This window comes from Bombina bombina, chromosome 1, assembly GCF_027579735.1.
Source record: "Bombina bombina isolate aBomBom1 chromosome 1, aBomBom1.pri, whole genome shotgun sequence".
Taxonomy (NCBI): Eukaryota; Metazoa; Chordata; class Amphibia; order Anura; family Bombinatoridae; genus Bombina; species Bombina bombina.
In genome coordinates this window covers 1,518,492,370-1,518,507,363 of record NC_069499.1, presented here as the reverse complement: position 1 = coordinate 1,518,507,363, position 14,994 = coordinate 1,518,492,370, and the positions used below count along the sequence as shown (strand labels likewise).

General features: G+C 39.9%; 1 protein-coding gene across 1 annotated transcript in view; it reads right to left on the bottom strand.

The window, feature by feature from the left end:
* Positions 1–14,994, bottom strand: part of MMD (monocyte to macrophage differentiation associated) — a 106,643-nt gene that overhangs the window by 62,056 nt on the left and 29,593 nt on the right. Inside the window, exon 2 of the mRNA XM_053708250.1 lies at positions 8,865–8,946. Coding sequence (XP_053564225.1) covers positions 8,865–8,946 — 82 coding nt within the window. The remainder of the gene's footprint in view (positions 1–8,864; positions 8,947–14,994) is intronic.

Here is a 14,994-nt window from a genome sequence, read left to right as displayed (position 1 = left end):
CTGAACAAAAGCTTGTACATCTGGCAAAGCTGCCAGTCGTTTGTGCAACAAGACGGATAATGCAGAAATCTGTCCTTTTAGAGAACTAGCTGACAATCCTTTATCCAAACCTTCTTGGAGAAAGGAGAGAATCTTTGGAATTTTAATCTTACTCCAGGAGAATCCTTTGGATTCACACCAACAGATATATTTTTTCCATATTTTATGGTAAATCCTTCTTGATAGAAGAATAAAAAACTACAACTAACACCACAAACTCCTCGCCATCCCCGTGGTAGATGCTACTTGTTCAGAGCGGCAAGGAGAATGACTGGGGGGCGGAGCCAGAGGGGGAGCTATATGGACAGCTCTTGCTGTGTGCTCTCCTTGCCTTTCCCTGTGGGGGAGAACATTTCCCACAAGTAATGGATGACGCCGTGGACCGGACACACCAATGTTGGAGAAAGTTCTGAAATGATTAATCTTTGTCTCATTTTTTTACATCACATATACATATATACATATACATATATATATATATATATACATATATATATATATATATATATATATATATATACATATATACATATATATATATATATATATATATATATATATATATATATATATATATATATATATATATATATATATATATATATATATATATATATATATATATATATATATATACACATATACATACACACACACTTTGCTGCCCATCGATGCGGGACATACTCACTTTTCTGCGCTCAGTTCTCAGCCGTGTCACAAAGTATTAGAACAAGGCTCCCATTGGAGCATGCTCTCATGAGCGCAATGCTTCCCTGCAATGTGAACGCGAGGTCACGTTCGCATTGTGATTTACTTGTAATACCAGGGCACATATGCTTTCGCTGGTATTACTTAGTGGAGCACAAATATTGCGCTTGCACTCAATCAGGCCCTAAATAAGTCAACCGCTTGTATTAATAGAAACAGGACTGTGCTTGTAAATTGGATAGAATATAAATTTGAAAGAATCTATACATTATTAGATGAACACTATTTGTGACAATATCTAAACTAATCTATTACGTGGCCTCACCTTGTAATAGTTTTATGTAAAGTGGCTGCTAACCTTTGGAACTGAAGCATTTGTGCCTGGGACAGCCTGCTTTATCTAACTATGACCTGTAAAGATGCACTAAGTGCAATGCTGCCAGTGCTACTGAAAAGTAAACTATTTCTAAATAAAAAAGAAAGGTTAGGAATTCTGTTTAAATGGATATAAAAAATAATGTTTCATGATTCAGTGTAGAATTAAAAAATATAAAAAGGTTCCAATTTACTTAAAAGGGACATTAAACTCTTTGAGGTGGTAATATAAAATGATAAATCATATACATACATCAGGGGTCGACAAATCTGTTTAAAATTTAGGAGCCAGACATAGCTATTTGTATATAGAAATATGGAAAATAGCCCAAAATTTTAGGGGCCAGTGGCTCCCGAGTTTGTCAAGCCCTGATAGATAGATATATTTAAAAAAACAAACTCTGCAATATATTTTCATTATTTATTTTGTCCCCTCTTTTCTGTAATACCAATCTGAAACTATGTTTTTCAGTTCCTGTTAGAAATGGAAGTGCATTTATTTAGTGTTTAATGTCCCTTTAATTTACTTCTTTTAGATGCAATTTGTCTTCCAGTTTGTAACAATTGTACACGTTCTAGAAAACACTGCTGCCAGTGCTCAAGACATGTGCACCCTCCTGAGTATACCTAGGTATGTGCTCATGGAAAGGAGATACCAAAAGAACATAATCTCAATTTAAAGTGATATGAAACCTAAATTATTTATTTCATGATTCAGATAGAGCAAGCACTACTGGTATCTTTATTTGAAAAGGCAGGAATGTAAGCTTAGGAGCCAGCCCATTTTTGGTTCAGACTCTGGGTAGCGCTTGCTGATTGGTGGCTAAATTTAGCATTTAAAAAAAAGGGAGCAGTTTAGGAGTTTGGTTAACTCTTTGCCTGCCACAGAGGACTGCAACATGATTTTGTAGACTACGGAAGCCTAGTGGTTAACAAAACTTTAATAGGTGAGTATAATTTAGCACAATGATCTGTACAAAGAAAGGAGAAAAGCAGTCAAGATTCAAGTGTAGGAAACTTGTTTAATCACAATCCCATGCATACATCCAAAAACTGTTCCGTCAGAGGTCTGAAAGCAGCACAATTACCGCATAGATGATTCCTAGCTGTTAATCAGTGAAAAGGCTTTGCCGCCGACCGCTTGAACCAAATCCACTGCGGATGTTGAAAGTGAACCCACCCTCGGCTGATACCAATGGGATCCTCTATGTCATGAGGATCTATGGATGCCTCATAGGGACAAAAGCAGAAAACTCAAACTTCTACGCGTTTCGATGATCAGGACAAAACGTGTAGCAAAAAACTCCAGGAGCAAGTCAAGCTCACAGAGACCAAAAAAAAAAAAAAGTCCTTAGAAACAACGCCCAAACCCCAAAGAGTACAGAACAACAGACTAGGTCCGGGATCTGAAAGAAAACTTCTCCTATAACAGTGCAAACGCACCCTGATAACAACTGAAGACGAAGTCCGCAAGTCGCAAGGAACTCAGAATATCAAGATATTCAGAAACCAACATACGTGCCGCAAACCCAGATAGAAACACCTGCATCAAGCACATGTAATAGTCATACCAGGATGACTCTGTAAACAGAAGGACTTGCAGAGCAAGTAAAGAGCAGCTGAAGTAGATTTGATAAAATACACTTCCCAGTAATGGGAATCAAACCCGAGTTGTCAAAAGACCTAAGCTAATGCTCTAACCATTATACCAGATCAGAGCACAAACCCCACCTTCAACTGTGAAACATCACAGGTTAGCCAAAGCCACCAAGCTACTCGCGTAACCTGAAAACGGGGAAGAACCAAAACCTCAAAGAGGCTTACTGTACCACAAACTCGAGGACTAAACCCAGATCCCAGATTCTGCTACCAACACCAGACCAGACCAGCTACAGGCAGATCTGACAAGCAGGGGAGCATAAAAGGACCCCAGTATCTGGCCCAGAAAAAGGACAAAATGGAACGGACCTAGCCCTCCCATAGAGTTCAGGTGCCAAGCCCAATAGGTCCCTCAATTAGGAACTACCAAGAGAACCTCAGAGATAAATGGAGAAAAGCAGTAGATCACCATAAGATCCAACACAATACCATGACAGTCGCAACACGGAGACTGCAATCTCCACAGATGGAACAGAAAACCACAAGAGGGTTAAAATACCCATTCCAATCACCTGCCCACAAGACAGGACAAGAGAGGATTCTACCTCCTAAAGGAGAACAAAACTACACCTAGAAGGGGGAAAGCACAGAGAACAGCAGTGCACAAGCTCCAAACAGGAAGCCGTAGCCTGATGAAAACAAAAGCTGAATGAAAATCATCCAGCCACCAAGGAGAGCACCCATCATTCAAAGGGCAGGACAGACCAAAAAGGAGCATATTAAAAAATGCACCGATCCTGACCAAGCCGCAAGCAGCTCAACTAACTAGACCACAAGACATAGCCAATGTTCCCTGGAAATTGGAACGCAGTGAACCAGCCACAGGATCATATGTTTCCGGACATCAGGAAAGTTCCAAGACAAAAACTATAGGCCCGAGCCCAGAATGTGTGGAACCAACCACACCCCAAGGAACACAACTACCCCGTCTTAAAACAGACGACACAGGGAAAGAGCGGACTACTCCGGAAAAACGCAAGATTCACTTGAACAAATTCTCAACTCAAAGAAAGAGAACACCCCTTGCCGGAGTCCAACACTCCAAAATGAGCTAGAGCACAACAGAGTAGTTACAAGACTCTGGAGCCCAAACAGAGTGCAGAAAACCACCAAGACGTCTAGGACCAAGGGAAACATCAAGGACCAAGCCATCCGAAGAGGGAGTAGAAGGCGGCTAGGGCAAACCACGAGGCCACGCCAGTGTGTCCCTAAACATCTCCATGAACACCTCAGAGTTCGTAACCAGAGGGACCCACATAAGGAAAAAAAAAAATGCAAAGCATCCCAGCCCCGGTAGAAAAACCCCTAAGCAAAGCTTGGAGAAGGAGACAACACAGCCTATCGTCCCCGATAGGAAAAACACAATTTCCCAAAACTGGAAAAGGGCACAGGCCCTCCCAGAAGGCGGCTACGCCGCTAAGGATCCCAGAAAAGTCCAGAAGTCTCGACCCTAAAGAAGAGAAATACCAAAGGAACAAGTCCAAAAAAGACTAGTCCAAAAGCCCCTAAAAGGCAAGACCACCAGAAACCGCCGGCAAGAAGGCCCTAAATCCTCCCAACCTTCACCCATGCGGGAAGGAACACTAAGTCCTGACAGACATCGGAAACAACTGAGTGTGTCGCAGCAGGACTCCACCGAATCCCAGACGACCAGCTAAAAATGCTAATAAGGACTGAATTCTTAGGTCCTACCAAAATGCTCAGCAGAACGTGTGTTAAAAACAAAATAATAATAATAATGTGAAGCACTCGCCGCCTTAACTGGATTAGCCAGGCAGAACCGGCGCCACAAGTCTCAATAGGCCCCAAGATAGAAAGGTCTGAACACAAGCAGGACTAGCCTGCAATCAAGGGCCCAAGGCCTCACATATTCACCCCCAGAGGGAGAATAACCATAGATAAACATAGGACCAAAAGCGTCCTTTATAACACCTTTCGAGTGCGATCCAAAGGTCGGGCGAATCTATTCCAGAAATAAAGTTCCCGAAGGAAAAATAAAACAAAATGAGCTGAAATCAATAAAAAAACTTCCTTACCTGAGTAAAAAAGAAGGAAACCCGTAGGTTATTGTCCAATAAGAACAGATGCCCCAACAGTGACCCTGTTCTTCCAAGCTCAGAACTGGAAAGGATACTCAACATATAAGTTTATAAGAGGAATACTGCATCCCCTTATATCTAATACTGAAAGCTATTCGGGGAAGAAGACAGATTTCTCAGATCCGTTAAGGATGGGATCTTCTAATGATGCCAAAGCGTGCCGCAATAGAACACAAAGGCATGCCAGTCTATACCGAAAAGCACAGCATACCCCCGCCGGAGCAAAAGACGACTCCAGCCCCGAAGGTTGACCCCCAGAGAGCTGACAGGCCATCCCATGCCTGAAGAGCCCCGGATAACGGAACACGAACAATAACTTAAACAATTTTCTGGAAGTTGCAGATGCGCCAGCATTATGGACATGCAACATCATGCCGAAACCCCCAGTGGGAACAAGCTACCTTCCCGAGAAGGATAAGCAAAGTCTGGGTTACCTGCATGCGTAGTAAGGTGTAGTGGAAGGGAACTCGCCACTCGGAGGACAGAAGCCCCAGAAGCGGATGGCTCAGCGGCCCCTTGATTCCCCGATCCCGAGGAATTGAGCACTCAAATACGGCATTCAGAACATAACCTGATAGGCTTGTATTATCCTGGGCAATACGCATTCTGCGCAAGGAGTAAAATCTAAAACAGAGACATCCGTCTCCCCCATAACTAGGATATTGAATACAAAAGAGTGGACTAAAAAATCTAAACGGCACCTGACACCCACAATGGCTGGTGCGCTTACCCCCTCCTATAAACCAGACACCAGCAGACCAGAATATCTCCGTCGTCACACGGTCAGGAATGCGAAATGGAGCCCAAAAACTTGACCACGCCCGGTCACCAGGTGAACCATATAGTCCAAAAAAGCACGCCCGACCGCAAGGTTGCATCACTTTCCCAAAGCCGTTATGTTCCATAAGCCATAATAACACTACACATAAGCAAGATGAATCGTATAATAAACATGATTAACCCCTCCGTTCAATAAACCCCCTCAGGAGATATTAACCCTTGATTCCAAGATACAAAAGGCGCCTCACTGAGACCCTGTGTTATAAATTGGTCCCGCGAGGTGGTAGCCCCTCGGAAAAAACTCTGTAATACAGTACATTTCATAAAGAAAGTAAAATGAAACGATCTTACCAGAATCTACGCCGTGGAACAGGAACACGGTCCTTCAAGTGTGATAGACAGTTGCATCGCTTCTGCCATGGACTTGAGAGAAGAAGCAGGCACCAAAGCTTGTCACATGCTGATTGCTTGTGGAGCTATTAATGATAGCTCCACAAGCAATCTCCGGACTCTAACTTTCATCCACGATTTCACTGAAAGGCTGAGAGGACTACCCACATTTTATCTTTCATGATTCAGATAGAAAGTTGCTTAAAATTGCATGCTCTATTTTACTCCTATTATCAATTTTTCTTTGTTCTCCTGCTATCTTTATTTAAAAAGCAGGAATCTGATCAATAAGAGCTGGCACATTTTTGGTTGAGAACCTGGGTTATGCTTGCTTATTGGTGGGTAAATGTAAGCCTCCAATAAGCAAGCGCTATCCATGGTGCTGAACCTAAAATGGGCTGGCTGCTAAGATTTACGTTCCTGCTTTTAAAATAGAGATAGCAAGAGAACGAAGAAAAATTGATAATATGAGTAAATTAGGAAGTTTATTAAAATGTTATGCTCTATCTGAATCATGAAAGAAATCCCTTTAAAACTCCAGTCCCATGTCGAAGAGTACTACCCTCCATAAGAGACTAATCTAAAACTTCTGACACTTCTCTGCCAACCTCCTGGGACGAAAGGCAAAGAATGACTGGGGGACGAGGGAAGTGGGAGGGGTATTTAAGCCTTTGGCTGGGGTGTCTTTGCCTCCTCCTGGTGGCCAGGTTCTGAATTCCCAAAAGTAATGAATGCAGCTGTGGACTCTTTCCATTTATGAAGAAAACCTTCTACGTAATAATTAAAAAGTTTTATGTATTTTAAACAAGTATCAATTAGGTTCTATTATAAAATTTTCCTCTATTTGTGGTAAGTTGTAAATGAATGTATCATTATTTCCAAGTCCTCTATGAAAGTCAATATCAGAGTCCTATCACAGAGAACTACCTAAGTGCTATGTTTGTGAGGGCAGTGCTCTACGTCACTGGTTACTGAACATGTGAAGTTTCACAGTGCCAACATCACTAGTGAAAGGGACCACCCGCAATGCTAAAAGCCCCTGAACCCTCCGTTAAGCTAAAAATTATATATATGAAAAAAAACAACAACAAAAAACAGCGCTAATGGTGCTGCAGTATGCTCTGTGTTTACACTCTGACCAGGTAACAATGTTGATGACAGGTGGTTACAATGGTCATGAACACGTTTATTGTACTAGTGCGCATGCAGACAGGAGCAAGTCTGCATACAAATAATTATGCAAAGACTCATTATGCAGAGTGGTAAAATTGGAGTGTTCAATGACCATAACTAAAAATCTCAAGTTGTTTTCTGTGCCTTTAATACAACAATACTGCCATTAGGAAGCATTTCATTTTTAAATAGAGGCCTTTTTGACATATAGAGGTAGTAGTGGCTTTTTTACAGTGCACTGACATATGGAGCTCTGTGCACCAGCATTTTAAACACGGTGTGCGCTCAGCGAGAGAGAGCAGCTTTATACCATGCAATGTGTGTAACCACAGATGTGATACAGGGCACTGCAGGCTTTCTGAAAATACACACTGCTTAAAATGTTAGTACACAGAGCATATCTAGATATGTTCCAGGTACCCGTGCACAGTAAAACCCATTACTGAAACAATCCTAACCATTATTAGAAGCATTTTTGCAAATACTGCAGAAATACTTCCATTCGAAATGCACGGTGTAATTAAATTTCTCATTTGCTTTTATGTACACCCAAAACAACCTACAGTTTTGTGTGCTTAAAGGGACATGAAACCCAAAAAATGTCTTTCATGATTCAGATAGAGAATACAATTTTAAACAACCGTGCACTACTGGTTTCTAACTGAACACATGGGTGACCCAATGACAATCAGTTTATAGATGCAGCCACTAATCAACAGCTAGAACCTAGGTTCTTTGATGCCCATGAACTTTCATAGATAAACATTTCAGCAAAGGATAACACAAGAAAGAAGCAAATTAAATAATAGAAGTAAATTGGTAAGTTGTTAGACATTGTATTCTCTATCTGAATCATGAAAGAAAAATTTTGGGTTTCATGTCCCTTTATTATTATTATTATTCTTTATTTATAAAGCGCCAACAGATTCCGCAGCGCTGGTAGTTCCAATATGGGAGATGCAGATCCCATTTAAATGGTCTTCCCCTTAATGAGATCCCAATGATCCTTAAGTGCATTAAATTATTTACAGACAGCTCCTGTATAAAGCTAACAGTGCCACATACTGAAAACTTCAGTGCTATGCTACAGTATTAGCAATAGAAAATCTATGTAAACAGGAGGCTGCAGCAGAATTCAACCTTCTATCAGTAGGTGGCAAATACTGAATTTTGGTTCTCCACTGGATTTCAAAACCATCTTAAAAACAGAGGAACTTAAAAGGTCATAAAACCCAACACTTTTTTTTCATGATCAGATAGAACATACACATTTTAAACAACTTTCCAATGTACTTCTTTTATCAAATTGTCCTCGTTGTCTTGTTATCCTTTGTTGAAAAGCAGGCAGGTACGTTCAGGCGTGCACGTGTCTGCAGCACTATATGGCAGCAGTTTTAGCACTATTCCTGTCATGTGCATGCTACCTATTCAGATATCTCTTCAGCAAAGAATAACATAAGAACGAAGCAAATTTGATCATCAAAGAAAATTTGAATTTTTTTTTTCAAATTGTATTCTCTATTTGAAAAATGAAAGAAAAAAAAAATTTAGAGTTTCATGTAACTTTAAACCCTGACAGGTTCTGCTGCTGTTTAATTCACCAAGCAGAATACATGCGCAAACACAAGGAACGTCACTTACTGCATGTGTGTAGCAGTTGGCGGCATGTTCATAGCACGTTGGTTTATAGCGGCTGTTTGCTGGGGCGCGATGGTTCATGAACCTGTGAACAGGAAATATTTAGATTCAGATACACTAAGCTTAGAGAAACAAAAGGAAGATAAACGTACCACCAGATCATTTGCATATTAAAACAGTAAATAAGACACATGCACTGCGCAGTATTATTGTGAATATTAATCCCTTAGTAGCTGTTGAAAAGCAATGGATATGTGTATAACCTACACCTAAATTACTTGTTCTTAAGATATATGTTATGAGAGATAGCCAGTTTGTAAGGCAAATATATCGAAAAGGCACGTTGAACTTAAAATTAAATTCCATGCAAAGGGCTAGATTACGAGTGGCACGCTATATGTTGCACACAAGTGGAAGGGGGTTTATCCCGGTTGTTTGCGCACATCGGAAATACCGCGCTCAATTAAATTAAAACGGGCGTCGGTAAAGTACGACTTCAGAGCTGATTAAAAGGACATTGTACACTAGATTTTCCTTTGCATACATGTTTTGTAGATGATCCATTTAGATAGCACTTCTGGGAGCGTTTTTGTAACAATATATAGTTTTGCTTAATTTTTAATAACATAGTGCTGATTTCCAGACTTCTAACCAAGCCCCAAAGTGTAAGATGTAGACTGAAGTCTACAGATTCCTGCTTGTTCTTGTTTGTGTAATGGGTATTTTCATATGGAAGGAGGAGGGGGGGGGGAGGTTTGCTCTTCCTGTTTTCCCAGCCCCTTTCACTGGGAGTCCCAGCCTAACCTCATCAACAGTGTTAAACTGGATTTTAAAAGGTTGTATACTGGAATTTTAGATCAGTATCTGTACATATTCTTCATTATAGTAGTGTATATTACATGCATTATAGGAAAATTGGTGTACACTGTCCCTAACTGTTACGCTCAACTAAAAAGTGCAATACGGGTTCAAAGGGCTAACAAAGATAGATAGATAGATAGATAGATAGATAGATAGATAGATAGATAGATACACACACACACACGTCTAAATATAAGTTATACACACACATATATATGTGTATTCACATATAGACACACATACATATGTACACACATATGCAGATTATATATATATATATATTTTTTATTATTATTTTTTTTGCATTGAAAATCTTTGCAATCACGTAGCTGAAAACATGCAAAATCATATTTATGCAATAGTGTTTAACTGTATTTAGTGTAAATATTTCACATTCCAATGTTCTGCACATAAGATAACGTGTGTGTGTGTGTGTATGTATGTGTATATATATATATATATATATATATATATATATATATATATATATATATATATATATATATATATATATATATACACACACACATATATATATATATATATATATATATATATATATATATATATATATATATATATATATATATATATATATATATATATATATATATATATATATATATATATATATATATACACACACACACACACACACATACGTCACATACCTATCTAAATCCAAAACACGGAAGGGAACTGCACTCTCATACCGGACCGGGTACACATCCCGTGACCCTGCAACATGCTCAGCCCTAGGTGCCACTGGCACTCACATGAAGCTGTGCTGTCCCCAGAGCCACAGGCAGTTAACCCCAGACAGGTCTGGGTGCAAGAACCATAGGGAAAATTACAAAACAAATTAATACAACACACAGAGAAAACCCAGCACTCACTTACAAGCTCTCAGCTAAGATTTAAAAGCAAAAATGGAAAGGTTAGTCACCGCATCTGGCCAAATGGGAAAAGCCCAGGTACCTCGAGCTTGTAAGACCTGTCTGGGGTTAACTGCCTGTGGTTCTGGTGACAGCACAGCTTCCTGTGAGTGCCAGTGGCACCCAGGGCTGAGCATGTTACAGGGTCATGGGATGTGTACCTGGTCCGGTATGAGAGTGCAGTTCCCTTCCGTGTTTTGTATATGTCTAGGGTGATTACATATGCCTGTGCACCCTTCCCTTGTTCCCAGTCTGTTTGGATTTGAAAGCTTGCATTGTGTGGCTGTTTTAGGGTCCCAGGTATTGGAAAGGACCTTGACGAGGTACCTGGGCTTGTCCCATTTGGCCAGATGCGGTAACTAACAAGTTATTGAGCTGGTTCTTTGTTCCTAAGTATGCGCATATATATGTATGTGTATATATGTGTGTATATATGTATATATATCACACACACACATATATATGTGTGTAGGTATATATACACACACACACATATACACACACACGTTATCTTATGTGCTTAACATTGGAATGTGAAATATTTACAGTAAATACAGTTAAACACTATTGCATAAATATGATTTTATCCATCTGTGTGTGCTGGTGTACCCACCCAAAATAAAAAAAAATAACACTAATAAACCTAAACTACCCATTGCCCCTAAAAGGGGCATTTGTATGGATATTGCCTTTTAAAAGGGCATTTAGCTCTTTTTCAAATTGCCCAAAAAATCCTAATTAAAAAAAAAAAAGTTTAAAAAAAAAGCTACAAAAATTAAAAAAACAACAACCTAATACTAAAGCCCCAAATAGGTACCTCACGGTTCCTGAAATCCAGCGGAGGTCTTCTTCCAGGCAGGTCCATCATCTTCATCCACAGCAAAGGTGGCGCGGTTTTTCCAGGTGTGGCGATCCTTGGTGGCGTGGAGGCTCTTCTTCATGCGATCGTCTGCAGCACACTGAAGATTAAATGCAAGGTACCCCAAATGCAAGGTACCCCATGAAGAACAGCCAATAAGATTTGAGTTGCTTTCATCCTATTGGCTGATCACCAACCAATAAGATTTCACTGGCTCTCATCCTATTGGCTGATGTGAAAATGTCAGCCAACAGGAATGCAAGATACCCATATAAATATGGGGTACCTTGCATTTAATCTTCAGTGTGCGGTGGATGATCCCATTAAGATGAGCGCCGCCGCCGGGGACCGTCGCCGCAGAGAATCGCCACATCTGGGAACACCGCTCCGCATCTCCGCACTGCGCCGCCTTCGCTGTGGATGAAGATGATGGACCTGCCTGGAAGAAGACCTTCTCCTCTGGACCTATTTAGGGCTTTAGTGTTAGTTTTTTTTAATATTTTTTTTTTTGTTGGGGGGGGTTATTTTTTTAATTAGGGTTTTTTGGGCAATTTGAAAAAGAGTTGAATGCCCTTTTAAAAAAGCAGTAAAAAAAGAGCAATGCCCATACAAATGCCCCTTTAGGGGCAACGTGTAGTTTAGGTTTATTAGTTTTAGGTTTTTATTTTATTTTGGGGAGTTTGGTGGGTGGGGGGTTTTAATGTTAGAGGGGGGGGGGATTAGTAATTTTTTTTTAGGTAAAATAGCTGTTTAACTTAGGGCAATGCCCTACAAAATTAATCTTAGCTTTTTTATAATTTTAGTTATTGGAAAGGGGGATAGGGAAATAGGGGATAGATGAATAGAGGGATTGGGATGGATAGGTATATTTCTTTCATTAAACATTTTGGTCCGTGTACACGGGCTTTACCACTAGTTTTGTATAATCAGATTTACATGTAATTAATATCTGATACATCGAGTCCAACAGTAAATCTGAAAGTTAAAGAGACATTCCAGACAAAATATAATTGCACATAGATTTATTGCATTTTTGAACAGAAACATATTTGCAATATACATGTACTGGCAAAAATGCTTCTAGTAAGAGTTATCACTGTTTTAGTGTTAACATTTTTTTGTGCATGTGAGGTATAGCTAGATATTTTCACAAAGTTTATCTTTGCTAACATTCTTCTACTTTTTTTTTTAATTGAGGTAATAATTACATATTCGTTACAAACATAATAAGCAAGGTTACAATTTTTCCCTGTAATAAGGATCAGTGCATTACATAAATCAGAAATATGAACGCTCACCAGGCTGACTCATATGACAATAGTTTTTCAGCACCTCATTTTGTTCTTATATTTTCACTGTGGCCACCATGTGAAACAGATAGACGCAAAGGACCAGAGTCTTTAATGAACAAGTGAGGGCGCACTGATTAATCTCATACATTCTTCTACTTTAAAGGGATAGTAAAGTTCAAATTAAACTTTCATGATTCAGACAGGGCATGTAATTGTAAAGCACTTTCAAATTTACTTTTAATCATCAAATTTGCTTTTTTTCTCTTGTTATTCTTATCTAAAAGCTAAACCTAGTTAGGCTAATATGCTAATTTCTAAGCCCTTGAAGGCCGCCTCTCATTTGAATGCATTTGACAGTTTCACAGCTAGAGGGCGTTAGTTCATGAGTTTCATATAGATAACACTGGGCTCTAATTGCATGAAATGCAAGTCTGTTAAAAGGTCGGAGATAAGGAGGCAGTCTGCAGAAGCTTAGAAACAAGATAATTACAGAGGTAAAAAAAAGTGTATTAATATAACAACGTTGGTTATGCAAAACTGGGGAATGGTAAATAACATAATTTATGCTTACCTGATAAATTCCTTTCTTCTGTTGTGTGATCAGTCCACGGGTCATCATTACTTCTGGGATATAACTCCTCCCCAACAGGAAATGCAAGAGGATTCACCCAGCAGAGCTGATATAGCTCCTCCCCTCTACGTCAGTCCCAGTCATTCGACCAAGAATCAACGAGAAAGGAGTAACCAAGGGTGAAGTGGTGACTGGAGTATAATTTAAAAGATATCTACCTGCCTTAAAAACAGGGCGGGCCGTGGACTGATCACACAACAGAAGAAAGGAATTTATCAGGTAAGCATAAATTATGTTTTCTTCTGTTATGTGTGATCAGTCCACGGGTCATCATTACTTCTGGGATACCAATACCAAAGCAAAAGTACACGGATGACGGGAGGGATAGGCAGGCTCATTATACAGAAGGAACCACTGCCTGAAGAACCTTTCTCCCAAAAATAGCCTCCGAAGAAGCAAAAGTGTCAAATTTGTAAAATTTGGAAAAAGTATGAAGCGAAGACCAAGTTGCAGCCTTGCAAATCTGTTCAACAGAGGCCTCATTCTTAAAGGCCCAAGTGGAAGCCACAGCTCTAGTGGAGTGAGCTGTAATTCTTTCAGGAGGCTGCTGTCCAGCAGTCTCATAGGCTAAACGTATTATGCTACGAAGCCAAAACGAGAGAGAGGTAGTAGAAGCTTTTTGACCTCTCCTCTGTCCAGAATAAACGACAAACAGGGAAGAAGTTTGGCGAAAATCTTTAGTTGCCTGTAAGTAGAACTTGAGGGCACGAACTACATCCAGATTGTGTAGAAGACGTTCCTTCTTTGAAGAAGGATTTGGACACAAGGATGGAACGACAATCTCTTGATTGATATTCCTGTTAGTAACTACCTTAGGTAAGAACCCAGGTTTAGTACGCAGAACTACCTTATCTGAGTGAAAAATCAGATAAGGAGAATCACAATGTAATGCTGATAACTCAGAGACTCTTCGAGCCGAGGAAATAGCCATTAAAAACAGAACTTTCCAAGATAACAATTTTATATCAATGGAATGAAGGGGTTCAAATGGAACACCTTGTAAAACGTTAAGAACTAAGTTTAAACTCCATGGCGGAGCAACGGCTTTAAACACAGGCTTGATCCTAGCTAAAGCCTGACAAAAGGCCTGGACGTCTGGATTTTCTGACAGACGCCTGTGTAACAAGATGGACAGAGCTGAAATCTGTCCCTTTAAAGAACTAGCCGATAAACCCTTTTCTAAACCTTCTTGTAGAAAAGACAATATCCTAGGAATCCTAACCTTACTCCAGGAATAACGTTTGGATTCGCACCAGTATAGGTATTTGCGCCATATTTTATGGTAAATCTTTCTGGTAACAGGCTTCCTAGCCTGGATCAGGGTATCAATAACCGACTCAGAAAAACCACGCTTTGATAAAATCAAGCGTTCAATTTCCAAGCAGTCAGTTTCAGAGAAGTTAGATTTTGATGTTTGAATGGACCCTGTATCAGAAGGTCCTGTCTTAGAGGTAGAGACCAAGGTGGACAGGATGACATGTCCACTAGATCTGCATACCAAGTCCTGCGTGGCCATGCAGGCGCTATTAGAATCACTGATGCTCTCTCCTGTTTG